The 21,303-nt window shown below is 39.2% G+C and overlaps 1 protein-coding gene across 1 annotated transcript; it reads right to left on the bottom strand.

The window, feature by feature from the left end:
* Positions 1–622: 622 nt before the first annotated feature.
* On the bottom strand, positions 623–20,319 carry NSMCE4A (NSE4 homolog A, SMC5-SMC6 complex component). The gene is made up of 11 exons (XM_037904829.2): positions 19,126–20,319; positions 16,803–16,883; positions 16,027–16,157; positions 13,939–14,090; positions 11,923–12,022; positions 10,627–10,717; positions 6,433–6,527; positions 4,191–4,239; positions 2,372–2,463; positions 1,489–1,558; positions 623–867 (listed from the first exon to the last, which is right to left on the bottom strand). Exons 1-11 carry the CDS (start codon positions 19,433–19,435, stop codon positions 863–865), a joined length of 1,176 nt encoding a protein of 391 aa, XP_037760757.1. The 5' UTR covers positions 19,436–20,319; the 3' UTR covers positions 623–862.
* Positions 20,320–21,303: the final 984 nt, after the last annotated feature.

Below are 21,303 nucleotides of genomic sequence, written 5' to 3'. Positions count from 1 at the left end.
ATTATGTCAGCCAAGGTATTTCAGCACATCATGCACCGGAAAACAGAGTGCTAATGGAGAACAGCATCAGACAAAGCAGAAGAGGCAACAATAAGTGGGTGGGAAAGAACAGAAAGGAGAAGGGACGGGGCGGGGATCTAAACCCATCAAAAATATCCCTCATAAGAAAGGAAGCTCTGTCTTCAGAAAAATACTGATTAAGTTATTGGCATGACGTAAGTCAACTCACTTAAGACAGGAAAGTTAAAAAGACAAAAAAAAGAGGGGGAAGTGTTACTATCAACAGGTCTGAAACCAACAGCCTCTAAACAGGTTTCAGAGTAGCATTCATCCGACACTACACTGAGGATCAAAATCTGGCAAGTTTTGTTTCTTCCTCTGGTGTTTATATTCCATTCCATTCTAATTCCACTTCAACTATGACACCAACATTTTTCTAAAGCTCCCGATGAGGAGTGCTAAACCACCTTCTATTTTCTGTATACCCCACCTCCATATCAAGTACAGAGTATCAATAACAATCACTAATAACCAGAAATGGAACTTAAGCTGCAGTCACGTAGTCTGTGTATTCTGGGCCATCCCTGTCTACATTTATTGTATAAAAATTTGGAAAACAGTCAACATTACAGAAGGGCTTTATTAAAGAAAATCATGATAGGATGAAAATGCCTTATGTATCATGACAACCTTTACTACTGTAAATGACATGTATAAATAAAAGATACAATAAGCTTGTTATATAAAAAGAATCAAATTTAAACTAAACTAGTGTTCTCATCAAAAATAAATTTTATCATACAGTATATACATATAAAACTTATCTGAATATTTTAACACACATTTTTTTCCTTCATGGCACCTAACCTAGAAAAGAAATAAAGGACATTTTAAAAGACAGTTCAATATCACCTAAACCTTATTACATTGCATTTATCATTGCTCCTTCATGTATTCTATTCCTAAAAATAAATTCCATAGATGTATTTTAAGATGCCTTTAGAATATTTTATCACTTATCAACTGTCCTCTTTAAAATTAAAAATTATATAAACTAAACCATGATCATTCACAGCATTATATTTACAATATCAGTATGAAGTTCTGAGAACCAAACAACTAGCCAGCCATAAAATGTTCAAGTACACATATTTCAACTCTTTGCTGTTTAAAAGATTTATACGCAAAGACTTTTGATCCAGAAAGAATACAGTCACACTCAGGTTTTTCTACAGCACCCATCATTGTAATTGAACACTTTGCAATATCCAGAGTAATTCACCTGAATTAAAGTGGTCTTTAAAGTATACTTAAGGAAAAAACCCTAAACAAATATGCAATTTCAAGTATTTACATTAAACATATTACATTCTATGGGTTAAACAAGCATTACAGGTAATTTCTCTACAATTCTTTCAAATACATACAAAATGTATGGTTTGAACTATGAAGAAGTCTTCTGACAAATCAATTTAAATAAATACTTACTTTCATTTTCTTGGCTGACACCAGGAGGGGGAATCATAGGTTCTGTGATTTCAAAAGTTTCTACAATGTCCTGATCAGAGAAAGTAAGATTTAAAAAAAAAAAAAAAAGTTTATTACACTACTATGACTACTTAAACACATAGGAATTAGTTGTATTAGAAATACACAGGGCATTCACATTTCAGCACTTGCTAGACTGATTAGGTCAACTTAGGGAGGAGAAGGGATGGGAGTTCCATGTGCCCAAAATCTTTTTTTGCTACAGGTATATTTAAAAATAAATCACTTTGAGGTCTATTAGTCAAACTAAACTTCAGGTCACCAAGTTCTGCACACCCAGCCTGTGAAAAGTGGGTGCATATGTGATAGCTTTACAATTAGCACTTCACCATATGGAGCACTATCATTGTTTCATACCACCTTCAGGAACTTAGATAAGCCTGATCTTATGCACCCTAGGACATTCTTTTAAATCAAATTATGAATATGATAAATAGCAGACAAATCCCTTCCCCCCCTCCATGACTGAATGCCATGTAACACAGGAAAACAGACAGCAATTTGGACTGATTTCTAATATCTACATGGCTTTTATATAGTACAGTAATTGAAAGTTATTTGTAGCTGCACAGCCTTAGATTGGAAGCAGTATAAATGTGACATGGACTGGAATGAAGTCTCCATTCCATATCTCACTATAGAAAGAAACTGATTGTACCTACTAGTTTTCCACAGTCCATAATGATCAATATGTACTGATACAAAGATGTGTACACAACTTGTCATAAGATGCATTACTTTGTGACTTCACATCATAGAATAGCACAGCTCTCCGAGACTCTTTAAATTTAAACTAAACAAAAGGCAGTGTCATCTATTGTACCTTCCAGTCTTGATGGCTCAAAGATATGACTGCTTGGTTCCGTACTTGGGCATTCTGGTCATTTTCTCTACCTTCTTCTTCATGTGAAGGCTCTGTTCAAAATACCACGTTTTCAGGACCCATACAGTTAGAAAGGCATGTCAGGTGTTACAGTACCATTCAGGAACATCAGAATTGCCATATCAGATCAAATTAGTGGCCCATCTAGTCCATTATTACATCTCTGACAGGCCAGTACCAGATGCTACATAAAAAACCAACAGTAAACACTCTCTTAACTTCAGTAGTTGGTAGTGAATTTGTGTCAAATCTGCCAGACTGTTTCAGGCAAAAATATATATATTTTGCCATCTTAAAACTTCACCTATTACCACCACATTGCAGTTTCTAATCCATTACAGGATTTTACCTCACACCTCATGTTTTCCTAGTATCCTCTAAGGAAGGGTTTTGTCAATTCATGCCAACTAATTATCCTTTACTAATGACTGATGATGTGCTCAGGGAATTCTAGATTAGACACATTATCTTTTATAAGTGATGTACTTGTTTGTCCCTACAATATTACAGTCTAGGTGTTTATAATTCTGTTCTTAATTCTTGTTTTAACCAATTTTCCTGGTATTGATATAAGGCTCACTGGTCTGTAAGTCCAAGTATCTGTCACTGCCTTTTATATGACATCTGCTCCCCTCCAGTTCTCCAGCCATCCGTAGCTGACTTTAGTGTATTGCATTTTTTGCTTGCCACTGTCAACTTCTCTCTTATTCTTTCAGTACTCTTGGATTAATACTATCTGCTCCAGGTGACTTACTGCTCTTTATCAATTTGTTCCAGGACTAATTCTTTGTTACCTAAAAAATGAAGGTCTCAGGTAGATATACCCCATTACCCTCTGTGAAAACTAAAAAGAAAATAATTTAGCTTATCCTCAATTTCCCTTTTTTTCCTTGGCATTCTAGCAGACACACCAGGCTGCCTGCTTTGCTTTTGCAGGCTTCCTGCTTTGTCTATTATGTTTAAGACTTTTGTTATTTGCAGACTATTTTCTCTTCAAATTCTCTTTGCTCTCCTAATGTTCATCTTACTTTTTACCTACCATAATTTATACTTCTTTCCATTAGGTTCACTTGGATTAGACTTCTATTTTCTAGGGTTTTTTGGACAGGTACTTCTTTAGCCAGAATTTAGCTTCTTTTGCCAGAATCTGGGAATGGGCAACAGGGGACAGATCACCTGATGATTATCTGTTCTGTTCATTCCTTCTGGGGCACCTGGCATTGGCCACTGTCGGAAGACAGGCTACTGGGCTAGATGGACTTTTGATCTGATCCAGTATGGCCGTTCTTATGTATGTTCTTAGCTCATATAGGGCCTGCTCCACAGCCTATTGAAGTTAATAGCAATCTTTTTAGCAACTTCAGTGACCTATATACCAAAGCCCATGCAGTCTGTGTCTGTCTGCAGAGAAAAAGGTCAAGCATCCTAACAGAACTGGTTTGAAACTAAAGTAAACTTTAAAGGACTCTTCATTTAACAAATGCAAGTTATAGTGCTTCTCTCTGTTTGCAATACTTTGAAAGTTGCATGGCCCAATCCTACAGTTACTCAAATAAGCAAGGGTTATGCGATCAGGCCTATGAAGCAGATACCACCTAGGAACAGAAGCAATGCCCACTGAAGGCAATAGGTCATGGTCAGGTCTTGAGATACAAGTCCTAAATCTATTGCTTAAAAGACCTATAAATCGTCTAGATACACAAACTCTTTTGGTGCCTGAGTAATTTATATGTCTTTTTAAAAGTTAAATGTATTTTACCTATTACTGGCAGTTTGTCCTGATCCAGCTTTATTCTTGCAAAGCCATCCTAGAATGCAATACAATTTGATTTACAATTACAGAAACTAAAACTGTTCAGATGATTTAAAATATTGAAATAGACAACGACAATTTTTTTTTTAAAAAGGCTACACAGTTTTCGTTTATTTATATGACTAACTTTGTAATGCTATATTAGTGGAAATGTACATATATTCTTGCATCAAGAATCTTAGTTATGTTACCAGAGCAACAATAACTAAGCTTCTTGCAAATACTTCCTACATATTCACAGGAGTGCAAATTTACAGTTGCTAAGGTAGACATAACTGAACTTCCTAACATGTATCTGTAAAATCTCAATCATAACATGAATATAGTATGGACACACTTCCCTTTGTCATTTCACCACATTCATTTTAAATTGAAAATATAGTTATAGTTTTCATTATCATTTATTCATTTTCAAATTTTCTTTGCTGAATTCAAAAGAATTCCTTTCACTGATTACATACATGCCAAACTTGAATTAAGAGAGTAGGTTATCTGAGCACATAGTAGTCCTGAAAAGATTTGAGAACTGGATTGGTTACTTTTAAACCACTGAAAAAAAACTTTAGGCAGAGAACAAACTTGAGATATTCTAGCCCAAAGCAAAATATATAAGTGAAGTTAAGGATACAAAAATAGGGGATTTGGAATTAAAAATGTGTCAACTACAGAATTAAATACATTAAAACACATGCGCAGGAAAACACGGTTTTCTTAAGCGATTACAGGCTTTTGCCCTTAAAACTCAGCGTAAAAACAATTCAACTACTATTCCAATATATTCCACAGTTCTGTAACTGTGATAACTTGATACGTTTACCAGCCGCTTCAAAGGAAAAACAAAGGAAAAAAACACTATCACATTTGCATTATTCCTATTTCTTGCTGGACAATGTCATTCGGGAGAAGAATAATGCTTGGTACTCCACACTTCATGTATGAAATCAGGCAAAAGGAGCAAAGCACTTTCACAGATTAAGTGAGGATTAATTTACAAAAATATAAGCAAAAGAGTATATCAATTAGTGCCTGCACAAAATTTTAGTTCTTTAAAATGATTTACAAACAAACACTAAAAAAACCCTCAAACCACCTCCGCGGGTGGTAAATGGTTGATTTCACAACCAGATGCACTGCGGGAAGCGGCGCAAACCACAGGGACTTGCTGGCCGCCGCTTCCTGTGGCTCCCATTGTCCTGCAACGGCGAACTGCAGCCACTGGGAGCTGCGGGCAGCCGTGCCAATGTAAACGAACGGCCTTGCAGCCCACCAGCGGATTACCCTGACAGGCTGCGTGCGCCGCAGGTTGCCCACCACTGATCTACACAGACAATAAACCACATGGACAAGTCCACCGAATGAGTCAGTGTCAGAGCAAGGATTAGATCTCAGGAGTTTCTGGGTATAAGTCCCAGGCTCAATGCATAAACCATACTTATAAATGCAAAACAGACATTAATAAAACTAAATAAAAATCAAAAAAGTGCTAAATATATTATTTAATTTTTTTAAAAACTAAAACAGATTTTCATCCAAATGCAGCCTGAAACAACCTAGTAAATAAAAAAAGCATTGGTCACCATTTTCTAACAATACAAATGTAAAAATTAATTTTAAAAATGTATGTTAAACTATCTTAATTTAAGCAATGATGTGTATTTGTTACAGTGTATCCTCCTGTTAGCAACAACTACTGACCAATGAGAATTAACCTTTAAGACAGTAACTAAAGTAAAAATGCAAAACAAGATCAAAATTCCTGATTGCTGATTGAAATTATAATTAAAATTGGTGATTTATATAGCTTTAATTTAAATCAATCCACCCCAATTTTTATCTTAGGGTTCTGGTGACAATGTAAAATCCATTTATGCTTTATTGTCTTTGATCACAAATCTATTAAAACTTCTCTATTAGACTAATGAAAAAAATGGGATTTCAAACACTTTGCCAATAAAATTTTCACAAATGCAAAAAATCAGAGTTGGACTCCACAGTATCAAATCAGAGTGTCAAATGTTAGACCTGCATTCCCAAATCATCCTGTCCCAGAAGCAAAAAATATACCACCTCACTAAAACTGTGGAAACAGCAGCTGCAATTACAGTGAATAAAAAAACAAATAAATATTCTGGTTTTCTTGTATCATTCCAATATACAAGTAAGATTTGAAGACCAAGTTACTCCTTACCCTTATAATGAAGGACACATGAAAGATGTTTTCCACAGTGCGTGCAAAAGAACTTGGATCAATCACAAAATCAAAGAAGGAAATAGGTATATTCGCTATAGACATAAGAAAACAGTGGTTATAAAACAAATGGTATACATAAAGCTAGCAGAGATGTAAAAGCTAATTTAAGAGATATAATAGTCTATGTAGGGCTTAAGCAAATTGTTATATATTTAACTGTTCTTATGTGAAACAATTTTAATATATTTTCAAATTCTTAATGTGTAATAGGGTTTTGTTTTTTGTTTTTTAATACACAGCGTATTACCCCTTTCTCCCCGCTACATCCCACCTCCCCACATACACTGAAATGAAATAAAGTAGTTAAAAATTGTCATTGTTTCATTAATTAAGAACACTCCTGCAAGGTAAGTGCTAACATGCCCTACTCTGTTGGAATGGCCATACATTGGAAAGAATTAAAAAGGAAGGAAAGGGGTGGTAGGAGATCAAAAGACATGTAATTAACGGCTCTGAACTCTCTCTGCCTAGGAGTCTTGTTAAAAGAAGTTTCCCAGTTATGCATCCTAAGTAGACTTTTTTTTTTTTTTAAAACATATGTTTTCCCTGCAAGTCTAGCTGGAGAAGATATTTTTTAAATATAGATGATCAATGCTACTAAAATGTTCTTATACAAATATATTAATATACTACTGGCAAAAGCATGTCCACAATCAGCATATTTATTACATATGCAAAAAACCTGAGAACAATCTGTTTCCCCATTCAAATCTGAAAATTATGGATTCTGCACCCTGATCGGGATCCCAGCAACCAGAGCAAGACACGAAATGAAGCCAAAACAGCACCTCCCACCCTAAATATTAGCCTTTGAGCCTGCAGAATGTGGCTCAACAAACTATTTGTTTATTTAAAATGAAAACCAACACACCTGTCTCTGATTTTAGATGCATGACAAATTAAAAACACAGATCCATAACAAAAACAGCAATGGGAGACCAGCAATCAAAGTGCCTGCACCCCTTTACTCCAAGCATAAAAAATAGCCAGGCACAACACACAACAAATATTAAACATCCTCATCTCTGCTTTGACAGAAAGCACAAACTCCACACCTTTGAGTTGACAAAACCTTCAAACCCTAGCCACCTTAGCCTTCTAAACTGGTAGGCTTTTAGACTAGGTCTATACTGGGAGCTGGGGGTGATTCCCAGCTCCAGTACACATATTCACACTAGCTCTCATTGAGCTAGTGCACTAAAAGTAGTAGTGTAGCCACAGTAGCAAGGGCAGTGGTGAGGCTGGTCACCCTGAGTTCACCACTGCCCATGCTACTGTGGCTACAATACTATTCTTAGTATGGTAGCTTGATGAGAGTATGTCTCCTCAAGCTGGGAATGTATGCAAGTATGTCTCCTCGAGCTGGTAATCACCCACACACACACACACTTCTAAGTCTAAGATTACTCTTGGTTCTAGATATCAACGAATTCAGATTATTGCTAACTAAACTGGAAAGTTGAAAGGCCCTCAAAACGCCCTGCCAATAGCGCCCTCTCAAATACCAAGTGAGCTCCAGCTTCAACACCCCTCACTACTCAAACTGTGTCAATCTCAGGTGAAGGCAGGCAGGGCCGAAGCCATTTAGGGCTTCTCAGGTCCAAATCACCACCTTTATCTCCAGCCAGAAGCAAATAGGCGGCCAATACAAATTCCAAATACCGTCACTGCATGTTTGCAGCAAGACACCTGCTTAAGAAGTGAAGAGCTGCATTCAGCAGTAGCTTCCGTTTTAGCAAACTAAAGATGTAGCCCCATGGAGAGCATACGGCTTAATCTTGAGGTGACAAAAGCACGTATCACAATAGAAAGGTCTGTATAAATCACAGAAGGTTGCAACCTCCTGACTAGACAGATTGTAAGATGCAGCCCTAGTTATTTAAATCATTTATTAGGCCCTATGGTGGTGTCCCCTGAATAGATATGTGGACGCAGTCGGCAACAGGCTTTGTTGCAAGGAGAGGTTCCTGGGTTAGTGGTTCTGTTGTGTGGTTGCTGGTGAGGATTTGCTTCAGGTTGGGGGGCTGTCCACTCAAACACACAACAGAACCACTAACCCAGGAACCTATCCTTGCAACAAAGCCCGTTGCTGACTGCGTCCACATATCTATTCAGGGGACACCACCATAGGGCTAATCACATCAGCCACACTATCAGAGGCTCGTTCACCTGCACATCTACCAATGTGCTATATGCCATCATGTGCCAGCAATGCCCCTCTGCCATGTACATTGGTCAAACTCTACGTAAAAGAATAAATGGACACAAATCAGACGTCAAGAATTATAACATTCAAAAACCTGTCGGAGAACACTTCAATTTCTCTGGTGACTCGATTACAGACCTGAAAGTGGCAATTCTTAAAAAAAAAAAAAAAAAACCAACTTCAAAAACAGACTCCAACGAGAGACTGCTGAATTGGAATTAATTTGCAAACTGGATACAATTAACTTAGGCTTGAATAGAGACTGGGAGTGGATGGGTCATTACACAAAGTAAAACTATTTCCCCATGTTTATTCCCCCCCTCAACCTCCCACTGTTCCTCAGACGTTCTTGTGAACTGCTGGAAATGGCCCACCTTGATTATCACTACAAAAGGTTTTTTCCCCCCCGCGCTCTCCTGCTGGTAATAGCTCACTTTAAGTGATCACTCTCGTTACAGTGTGTATGGTAACACCGACTGTTTCATGTTCTCTATGTATATAAATCTCTCCACTCAGTATTTTCCACTGAATGCATCCAATGAAGTGAGCTGTAGCTCACAAAAGCTTATGCTCAAATAAATTGGTTAGTCTTTAGGGTGCCACAAGTCGTCCTTTTCTTTTTGTGAATACAGACTAACACGGCTGCTAATCTGAAACTGGTCATTTAACAGTAAGGTATTCCCTAGGAAATATCCCATCCTCTTCCATCCTCTGACTTCACCACCTCAACCAAGCTTCACAATCATCATTGCTGTGTACAGTATTAAATTATTTAAAACTTCTATTCTGTGTGTGTAAAAAATATAGTCTTTTGTCTGGCGAAAATTTTTTTCCTGGAACCTAACCCCCCGCTAACATTCATTCTTATGAGGAAATTGGATTCACTTAACATCGTTTCACTTAAAGTAGCATTTTTCAGGAACATAAGTGCAACATTAAGTGAGGAGTTACTATACGTCAAAGAAATCCATATGCTGTGAAAACTGTCACATCATAACAATCCAAATAATAATAATCTTAACCAAAAATGAAAGATTAAATACAGTTTGATAATGAATAGACTCTCAACACCAAGGACTAGTTTCTAGAACACAGGCTCCACGAAACACACTTCCTTAAGGCGAACTGGAATTTTGTCCTCCCTTAACAGAGGGACTGTAAATTCCCATCTGTGAAGGATTCAGTTTTTCCCCCACTGGCTTTCACTAGCCAAGACAATACACAAGTCATGGAAAAAAAGTTGTCTCAACACATCCAAAATCTCATAAGTGATGCTGGATGAAATTCAAGTAGAGCCCAAATTAATGTCCGCTCAAAAACTTATTGTGGATGAGGTCTCACAACTGTTTGCGTCATTTGTGCTCAATTAACTTCGTGCAATATCATCAGTTAGATGATAGCTGGCTGCTGTCACAGTTACTTGTTTAAAAAAAAAAAAAAAGGACTAAAAGAACCTTTCTAATTCCCCTATTTTTGACTAGAGTCAAGAGATTAGTTGAACTGGTTCACTGTCATATTTCTCGAACAGCCTCCATCAGTTTCAGCAGAACCCAAGCTTACATTTAAAAATATCAAGTTTCTAGTCCTTATTGTTCCAAATGTCAACCGAAACCATGTTTTTCTGAGTCTGCAGAGAGAGAAACAATAGCTCCTCAGGCTAAATGCTGCAATTGCAGGCCATAAATGCACTACAATCGCTGTGGAGACCGCACAGAGACAGAATTTAGAATGTGGCCAGAGTTCAAGTCTACAAGCCTAACCTCCTCATCAGCAAAGGAGGACACACTGGGACCTTGGATTCTAGACCCCATTAATGACTAATGTAGTAACTGAGTTTCCTTCCCTAGCTTCCAAAGTGTAATCTATATAGCATATTACACCTCCCTGTTTAGTGCAAATTTTAGCTAAACTGGAGGCACACTTACGATCATCTTGAAAATAGCTCTGCAACAATCCCAAGATCCTCTCTACTTCTTTTTCTGTGGCTTCCTGATGAGACTCCTCCATTTTCTTCAACTGAAAAAAAATATCAAGAATCATGCATCTATCCTCCTGTAAGCCAACATTACAGAGAAAAAAACACTTTTCTACATTTTTTTAATCATATTCTTTTAGTGACAAGTTTTAGTACTAAGCAGAAAGAAAACATCAGCTCTGAATTGTTGCATTTGGCTATAAAAAACAGAAGACAGAGTAATAAAAGGCTGCTGCATGGAACATAATATGCATAACATACTTGACTATGTCAAATGCCTGGAATCTATTTATCTGAAAGACTACCTTTCTCTCTTTGCCACATCTGCCATGCACAGTGGCACCTGAACTGCAGCCCCACTTATTTAAGAAAGGAGACAGTTGGCCGCTGCTTTGGAAACTTACTCCCCCTCTTCCAATCCAGCTCAAGAGTTCCAGTTTATCAATTTCCAGGACTTATTGTAAGGCCCATTTGTTTTTCCTAGTTGTGAGGAATTGGGAGGATTCTGCTGGTGCATAAACTTCTAAAACCTTAAAATCAGGTTGGGGGGTTGGGGGGCTTGTTATTACTAAAATGGACAGTTACTTAAGGTTTTCTTTGACCTATATTGATAAGGCGGCCCGACATTTACTTAAGAAAAGTCATGACAGATTTGAAATTACTCCTAACAGGATATTAATGACATAATGTGATTTTGCAGATCTGTCTTATCTATAATAAAGAGTGGCATACTAAAGCAGCAGTGGCAAAACAAAAGCCAATTTGGAGGAATAAGAACATCTCCCTGGAATCCAAACCGAAACTGCTGCACGCATTGGTCATATCCATTTTTCAGTATGTGTGCGCGAGACACGGAACGTTACCGCAGAACTTGAACAGAAAATACAGGTAGCAGAGATGAGATATTTCTGTAAAATCCTGGGCATCTCCTACTTGGACCACATCACCTAAGTCTCCCAAAGTTGTGAAAAATCCACAACCCTGAGAGATGTAGTTAAGACGACCTAACCCCTGTTGTAGACAGCACAAGGTCATCGGAAAGATTCTTCCATGAACCTAACTACCACCTCTCTGGCAGGTGGATTAACTACAGCAACGGGAGAATCCCTCACCACTGCAGCTGTGCCACTATAGTGTTTTAAGTGCAGCCATAGTGGTAGAGAAAACAGATAATTCACAAACTAAAAAAGTGACTTAGGATAGCTATGCTGTCAAAAATGATTATTAAAAATATTACTTTACAAACCTGAGCAGGCATTGCCCTTTTTTCTTCTGTTCCTGCTTTCCTTTTCTGCCTCTCAATCCGTTGCCTTGGTACAGGAGGATCAGCCTTGAAAGATCCCAACCTAACCCAAGTAGAAAAGTAGCATGAATGTATGTAAACTACTTGACTAGAGAATATACTGAGCAGTTTGTTTGCTGGGTTACGATGGAAAATAATGCTAGGAAACTGAACATGAAGCTTCTAATATATACTATGATTCCTCTAAACTGTCACCACTAATGATTCTGTGAATTACAATTTGCAATCAGCTTTGTAACAGTATAAATCAATACAATGTTAAATGCATTATTTTATTCCAAGTTTTTTTTAGTAAAATAAATTAAAATCTATTTGTCATAGAGACATGACATTTTTTATATTAACTGGTAACACTGAATTTATATCTTCTGTAAACTGAGCTTTTGGGGTAGTCCATGCTTCTTTTTCTGAAAATAGTCTAATTTTATATTTTTTCTCTGATCATTTGTTTAATTTTTACAATTGTAGGCCTGTAGCTATGAACATGTTAACTTCTCATTTGGAAACAAAACTCTCAGAATAGGGCATAGTATGTTCAATGGACTGAAAAAATGGATATAGATCTAATTTCTTAAAACATGGGTTCTAATTCAGGGCACTTTAATAGATACCAAAAATTCAGTACTTTGTCAATATTCACACTTTGCCATAGGAAACCTAAACTTCTATAAAAGAAGGGTTTAGCTAAAGGTCCAGACTCAACTATTTAGAGAGAAATCAAAGTTAGACTTTCTTCCATTCAATATCTTTGTTCATTTCCAGTATAATGTTTGAATAAAATTACCCTCAGCACTTTGTTGGTACTTTTAAAACACAAAAACTATCTGAGATTACAACAGTAAACTAGCTACTAGTCTTCCTAACATATCAATCATCTGTTATTACAATCCAGTGTGTTAGACCATATGATCATCTTTACAACCACTTGCAACAGTTACTTGTAGTACAAGTGGTATAGCTGGTTGAGGCCTCCAAATACTTCAGTCTTTTATCAGAGTTGAAATTCTACTGGTAGGGGGGAAAAACTGCATTAGCAGGGACAGGATGACCAAACTGATCTTTTTCATTTAAATTGGGATCTATCACAGGGTGAGCTGGGACTGTCTGAAGTTAATGCCGGGCTTCTGGGCCTGAGTCAGGTAACCAAGGATCATTTGACGGCAGCCTGGAGGCAGCACCTCATAAGAGTGCCTCTTCACACAGAGGAAAACTTGCATGGAGCAGAAAGCCTCTCCTGCAGTAGAGCCAGGAAAGGAGAAGTGTGGGGATGATTTCCAGGATTCAGATTGTTTCCTAGGAAAGAGCTGAGAAAAGCAGGAAATACTGGGAAGCTCTCAAACTACAGAATCCTGCAGAGGATTACATGGTGCTCAGGGAGACAGATCAGGATAGACACACAATCAGGTAGGAGGTCTGGGAGCAAAGCCCACAAAGTGCTTTACCGGGCCTGGGGAAGGCCTAAGGAGGAGAGGAGGACTCTCCTGTGACTTTGGCTGTGCCTCCCAGATGAGGAAAATGGAAAATATTACAAGGGCAGAAGGAATGTTTTCAGAGGATGGCACTGTAGGGCAGAAAAGACTAGGTAAAGGAAATTTTGACATCTTACTGTCCAGTGGAAGAACTGTTTGCTTCAGAAGAGCGAAAAAATGGTTTATGTTCATTTTGTGTTACTAATTCATAAACCAGACTCCGAAACGACAATGTTATCTGAAATGCCTGGGTGAACATGAGTTCATCTAGGTGGGAGAAGGGCACAACTCAGTGTGCAGTGACGCAACTGCAATGCCAAGAGAGACCTCTGCTGTGGACTGCAGCCAGACTCCCAAGTTAATCTCTTCTCTCAAATACAGTGCACTACCTAAACATTGATAATGTAAGGGTCAGTCCTTTTGAAAACTAACTTGAATTAGGCCATGTTGCACTTCAGCATACATGATCATTTTCCTTGAATATACTTACATGTAGTGAAAAGAAGGAGATCTTCTGAAATATCTTTCTGCTTCTGCTCCCAGTTTATGCCAGGCATTATTAGGTAAAAATCCATGAGCAATGCTCTCATCATCACTATCATTTTCTTCTCCTTCTAGACGATTTAGGCCCATAAATGTTAGCTATTGAAGGGGGGAGGGGGGGAAGATATTGCATCTCAATTTCACTTAAAGCAAAGTCAATGGCTGCTTATTTCTAACATATTGCATTATAATGTATACCCTACTTGAATACTGCAAGAATCGCTTACTTTTTTTCCAATTAGAGTAAAAAAAACAAAAAAGAACATAAGTTAAAGTCAACTATAGAAACATGAATTACCTAATGAAAGAATCACACACTGTCGTCAATTGCTACTGAAACAAAAATTCCAATATTTAGATATTTCTTCCCAAATTGTACTAAAAAGGAAAAAAATCCACATTTTAAAAATTATACAATAATTCACTAAATATTATATGAAAGAATGATTGGTCTTGGTCCAACATCTTACTGGTCTTATCACAAAAAAAGAAACTGTTATGTTCCTTCTTGGAACATAGCAGTTTCTCTTAATTATAGTTTCTCATTTGTCTATCCTCACCCCCACTGTATAATTTTTAGGCCTCAATCCTGCAACAAGCTCTACACAGGTAGCCCATTCAGCCCTATGGGAGCCCCACTGAAGTCAGACATCTACGTGGGTATAGGCATCTGCCTGAACAGAGTTTATTGCAGAACTGGGACCTGTAGCCCCGATTCTGCTAAGATTTAGGCAAAAAGTTATGACCAGTTTGTGAGTAGTTCCACTGAAATCAATGGGACCTAAGGCAGTTATCAATTCTCTTTTTCAGACTGCCAGCACGAGGCTGTTTAAAGAGACACTGCCTCACGGCTGTCTTCAACATGACAGCTTTCCTGCATTTCAGAGGACAGGAATTGAAGTGTCCTCCTGCATAGCAGCAAAGAGTGATGCTGTGCTATCTACTATCTTACTTATCAGATGTTCTCCAGAAGTTCAGTTGCCAGTTATAACTTCAGATACCTGTATTTTTACCCATAAACTAAATATCTATGCAAATGGATGGTTATGAATGGTGCTAGAAAGACAACACAAGTCCTCTATTCATTTGCAAGCTTTCTTCCATTGCCCAGTGCGTGTTATAGCTATGCAAAGACAAGTTTATCTAAGAATGAGAGTACAGTTTAGCCTCTGCCTTCATACAATCCATGACCACTATGCCAGCAAGTGTGGAAGTTACTGTTTCTTAACTTTACAATGCAATTAAAAGCACACAGTTTCTGAACATACCACATTTTTGGGACAACTGAACACATTTCAAGTACCGTATAAACATCACATGCCTCTTCCCCCTTTAGCCAATAATAAGCAATGGAACCTAATTCTCTTGTACAACAAAGCTACACCTTTGACAAAAAGTTGCAACTCCTCATTAGGCTACTGTAACAGCTTATAATGAGAAGATGAAATTGGCTTTTGCTCCAATGTCAGCACAAACTGGCACTTTTTAGCCAGAGTATCAAGAAATAAAACAGAAGATCTTCAAAACTGCCAAAAAGATTCAGATATCAAAGTCCCACTGAAAATCACAGCTTTGGTTAAAATAGGAATTAGTGCATGTAATAGAAAAAAAACAGCAAACATTGCTGTTTTGAAGGTATAGCTTTTCAAAACCAAACAGCAGATTTCTTTTCTTTACTAAATACACTATTGTAAAGAACCTCATTCAATTTACTGCTGTGAAATATCATTTGATGCAGTAAGACGCTGATCCTGTAACATTTGGAGTCTAAATTTGTATAGCTACATTTCCTTTATTAAAACTGGAGATTCTAAATGTAGCCTTTAAAACAACTACTGTAGATTGAGCAGAAAGTTAGAATAAACTTCTAGACTGCTTGCAAAAAAAGTTAAAGAACCTCATAGAAATTATGCTAAGTTTTAATGCAAGAGCAGTGTTTTGTCTGAAATCTTCAAACCCCAGTTTCTTTTCCCCTTCTATTACATATAGGGCAATCTCAAGCCACATTTTAACAAGTCAGCAGTTTTTAACTTACTAAATCTTCAGCAAACGCTGGCAAGTCAAATACTGTCATTTCAGAGTGTAACTCATTTGCTTTCTCCTTTCCTAGATTTGATGCCAAAACAAGGAACTGGGCATCCAGAGCAGCCTCCCTTGCCTGGGAAACTGTTATGGAAAAAGAAAGAGATGTATGTTAGCAAAATACAATTGTCTAAATGTGATAAAGTATACACTACACTAACTCTAAAATCGGAGCTAATGTGCTTTGTAAGTCAATTTTTGAAGATCAAACCATTCCTTTTATTGTACAGACTGCTCTAAAAGAAAACGTTTGCTATTTGCCAATAGCAATCATTGCCAATAGGAAGCATGAAACACTGTCAAGCTATCATTAAAGTAAAATTACATTTTCTTCCGCAATATATTTGCTCTTTCCAAATATAGCATACTGAATCTATTTACTTAAACAACATTAGTTTTTACACTATTTTTTCACTCCTGTTGCACTGCAAAGCCAAGATACAGAAGTATAAATAAACTGTTGTGTTTTTAGCTATAAACCTAAATTTATTAAAGGGGAGTTTCCTGGCTGCTTTGTTTGTTGCCTTTTTTTAAGTGTAGTGAGGCCTGCTCAAGCAGTTCCATCTTCATTTCAATTTATTAAAGAACTGTACTGCTATATTTTAGTGTTTTCATATAATACTTGGACCTGAATTTGATTCCCATAAATTTTTTTATTTTGAGTATCACATCAATAGCTTTGAGGTTCAAAGCAAAAATTTCTGAAATAGACTGTGGGATTAACTTTACCTCCACTGAACAATTTATTGGCTTCTTGTAGTGCATCTGTCAAACTATTGCTTTTTGAACTCAGCATATCCTCACGATTCTCTGGGAAAAAAGAAAACAACAAATAAATGAAATCTTAAATTAAACATGTACACATCAAAAAATAAACACCTATAGCCTTAACCATAAGTAGCTAACAGTGCTTGACACTAAATCTCACCAAATTCAAAGTACTCCAAATCTGTTTATAGTACTTTTTACAGTGAGCATTTATGTAGGCCCTGATCCTGCAAACGTTTATGCCCATGCTTAACTTTAAGCATACGGGTAGTCCCACTGAAATCAATGGGACTATTCGCATGTTTACTGCTAAGCATTTAAGTATTTGCAGATCAAAACAGTAGCACTTGTCACTGCAGATAGTAGGACTATTTCAGTACTGTAAAATGAATGTTTCAATAAAAAGAGTTCCCATTTATAGAATGAGACTCAGAAATGCAAAAGCTAGGATTTCCCCCACAAGCCCTAAAGTGATTACAAACCATCCACAGTATATTTCTGGCATGTGCACATTTTTAAAAAGTAGATCTCAATCTTATATGTAATTTGCTGATCATTCCAATTAAAATATCCTGTTCTAAGTCAAAGTAGTTACCAGAGCTCATGAGAGTTCTGCCATACGTCATTTGTCTTACACATTTAAAGATCACCAATTAGGGACCTCTATAAAAACATGCAAGGTTGTACAGCATAATGGGATCATGGTCTTGACTAAGGCTCCTAAACACTATACAATAATACATATAATAATAATAAAGGTTGTTTCATTTCTAGACATCACTAGGTTAAAACAAAACTACATTTATTTAGATTAATAAACATCGACACAATGGGAATATTTAATGCCTGATTCCATATGACTACTCACAGCATCATAGTGTTCAAGTGGTTTGAGCACATGCATCCAGCTCTTGATACACTTTTCCAAAGCGCTGGTGTTTTTCTTGATAAGTGTATTATTAAACATCTTATAACACTAGTTGAGTTATTCTAAAACTGAGTTGCAATTTCATGTAAAAATCATGTAAATTAAGCAAGTCAGAATGAGATGGAAGATTTCCGGGGGAATTAGGAGCGGGGGGCAGGGGGAACAAAAACAAAAAAAAGACAAAAAATACCAGGTGCTGCTGGAATTGTTATTGATGACTTAGTAGTCAAGCACTCTTACAAGTCAGAAGAATAGTGACAAAGGGACATCACTGATGACTGTTCACATAGGGGAAAGAGATCATAGAGGTAAAATACAGGTCATAACTACTGGTGATCACTGAAAACCCCATGGACCCTTTTGCAAATTGTAGGATAGCGTTCTGGTTTAGGTCTATTCTGGCTATGATTCTTCTGTTCTTTCTGGTAAAAATACGATATCTTCATCTGTGCACTGCATTGCTGTATACTGATAAGGACTTTCCATATCTCATCCCAAAAGTCATAAAGCACGAAGTCTTAACATTGCTTTAATACAGTTTTATATGGAATTATGGTGACCACATAGTGATTACTAAACGTCTCATGTCACTGACCAGCTACCCTTCTACATTTTAACATTAAAAATGTGATGACAAAAGTTATTTTTAATTCAAAGATAAAAGTCTACTAAATAGGCCATCACCTCAAATTGCTTAATTTATACTGGTATCAGAGTAGCAGCCATGTTAGTCTGTATGCCTCCCTCAATTGGGCCTTGGCAGCAAAAAAGGATGCAACACATTTACAGCAAAATTTTCAAACTTGGATGCCTAAAACGAGATGTTAAATAAAGATTTGGGTGCCTAAATTTCAGAAATGTCAAACACCCTCAACTCCTGCAACAAATTGTCTGGTTATCCAGCACCTATGAAAGTTAAACCACTTAAGTGCCCAAAATTTGGCAATGCTCACTCATACAATTCAGGAGGAGAGACAATCCTTTAAAGAACCTGGTAAAGTGTTTTCCCTCTGGAGAGGACGAATTCTGCTATGACGTTAGTCTCCATCATCCGAAGACCAGCACCAGCTTCAGCCCTAGCTCTCGATAAGCCTCCCAGTGGGTAGGGCACACGCCGTTTGTCCTGGGCGGAGTAGTCTCCTGCAGCTGCAGCAAGCACGACAGAGACAGCTGCAGCTCTGCGGCAGCGCTAAGTCTCTGGCTGCTGCAGAGAGACCCCAGCGCTATCATTGTTACTATTTGTATTACCCTAGCGCCCAGGAGCACCAGCCACTGCCCAGGACCGCACTGTGCCAGCCCCGTACGAACACAGATCACCCTCCCGGACCCCAGGGCCGGGGCGATCCCCAGGCTTACGCTGCACTCTGTTGATCAGCTGACGATACTGCTGCCGCAGCATCCTCCTGTCCGTGTGGTCCTCATCGGGCTCGGCTCTCTCGCTGCCCTGCCCGGACTCCTCTTCCGACTCCTCTTCCTCCCCGTCACCCGCTTCGTTCGCAGCCTCCGGGGGGCCCTGACGGCCTGGGCCTCCCGCCAGCCTGCGCTGCTGGTGCTCGGGCACGGCCCCGTTGCGAGAGGTGGACGGGAAAGGCTGGCGGTGGCTGCGGCCCGAGTCCGGGCCCCGGTCCTGGAGGGAGTCGCCGCCGCTTCCAGCATCTTCAGACATCGCCGCCTCGGCCCCCGCTGCGGGCGGGGCAGAAGGAGAGCGTGAGCCGCGGGCGGCCCTACGCGTTCCTCACTCCCCCGGCCTCCTTCAGGCTCGGGCCTTGCCCCATTCCCCCCTCCGGGGGAAACACCTCCTCAGACCCTCCCGCTCCGCCAGGCTCTCACCCCTCAACGCGCTGGGCCCCGCGTGCCACTAGCGCCCTGAGCGTTATGCGTTGTTAGAAACGGCGAAGCGCGAGGGCCAAAGCGCGAAGCCAATGGAGGGCGGGGAGAGCAGAGAGGAAGCAACTCGTCCGAGGGCTATGTGTAGCGCCGGCGGCGTCCCCTGTTGCCTCCGTCGCTCAGTATCTGCAGCGCCCCCTGGCGTGTAGGAGGCACACAGCGCTCAGGGAGCCGCTGAAGCGCTTCTGAGGAGTTAGAGCGGCGGGTGTTTCTGCTCAGCGGGGGCGGGGTCCTGACGCTGCCCTGAGCGCCGGGGAGACACGCTGTAGTTGTTCTTTTACATTCCCCCCTCACCTCATCTCTCTTTAAAACCTGGAAATTAACTGCAGGGCCCACGCTTCATGCAAAATGGTGGGTGCACACCGGCCGCACCAGGCGGAGGACGAAGGGAGCTGCAGGTTTGCCCCCGGTCCTGGGGCGTGACCGTGTTCAACGCACAGTGCGGTTTTACAGCCGGTGCAATCTGCAGCAGGGCACTTCCCTACCTTGTTCATAGCACGGTAGTGTAGCTGTGTTACTGTCGCATTGTCTGGTCCTGGACCCAGACCCTGTACTGCTAGGAGCCCTACAAAAAGATGGTCCCTGCTCCCAGGAGCTTACAGCCTAACTATAAAGAGACAACAGACGGATCTAGACAGAGTGGGCGACACTGTACTAGCAAACAATGAGACAGGATTGGTCCACAACGTTAGGCCGTGGTTACTGCACATCCTTACCCCACAGCCTGATCTGGCTTTTGAGAAGACATTCTTGTTTCAAAATTGAACCCTCTGATGGCTGGAACTAGTATTTAAACTGCAGCACTTCACCAGGTGCTCAAAAAATAAATTGTCAGAGTACTGCACCGACATGGAACTGTGGAGTTACACAGCAGGCAACTGTGAAACCTAAAACTAGAAAGATATTTTCTACTATATGTACATGAAAGCTAAATATGAATTACTTGTAACTTTGTTGTTTCAAATGTTTTTCAGAAGGTTACTGAGGACTATCCCTCAGAGAGAACTAGCCATTTTTAAGTGAAAATAAACATCCAGACACCAGTTCTGAAACATAGATGTGTGTGTAATGAAAAAAACCACATGTGAATAGTTATTCAAGTATGTACGTGACTGCATATGCTGTATTTCCACATCCCCTTTACGCAAAATTCATCTCCAGGCAGCTGCAGTTCACAAGACTTCAAATATAATAATCTGTTGCCAAGCATAATGAATCTATGACCAGCAAGGCCTGCACAATTATCACTGCTTCCTCAGTAATCAGGCATCAGAGGAGTAGCTGTGTTAGTCTGGATCTGTAAAAGTGGCAAGGAGTCCTGTGGCACCTTATAGACTAAGAGACGTATTGGAGCATAAGCTCTCGTGGGTGAATACCAACTTTGTCGGATGCATGTAGTAGAAATTTCCAGAGGCAGGTATAAATATGCAAGCAAGAATCAGGCTGGGGATAACGAGATTAGTTCAATCAGGGAGGATGAGGCCCTCTTCTAGCAGTTGAGGTGTGAACACCAAGGGAGGAGAAACTTTTGTAGTTGGCTAGCCGGTCACAGTCTTTGTTAAATCCTGAGCTGATGGTGTCAAATTTGCAAATGAACTGAAGCTCAGCAGTTTCTCGTTGAAGTCTGGTCCTGAAGTTTTTTTGCTG

The sequence above is a fragment of the Chelonia mydas genome, chromosome 7 (genome assembly GCF_015237465.2).
Source record: "Chelonia mydas isolate rCheMyd1 chromosome 7, rCheMyd1.pri.v2, whole genome shotgun sequence".
In the NCBI taxonomy this organism is placed as follows: Eukaryota; Metazoa; Chordata; order Testudines; family Cheloniidae; genus Chelonia; species Chelonia mydas.
This window is presented reverse-complemented; position numbering and strand designations above follow the sequence as displayed.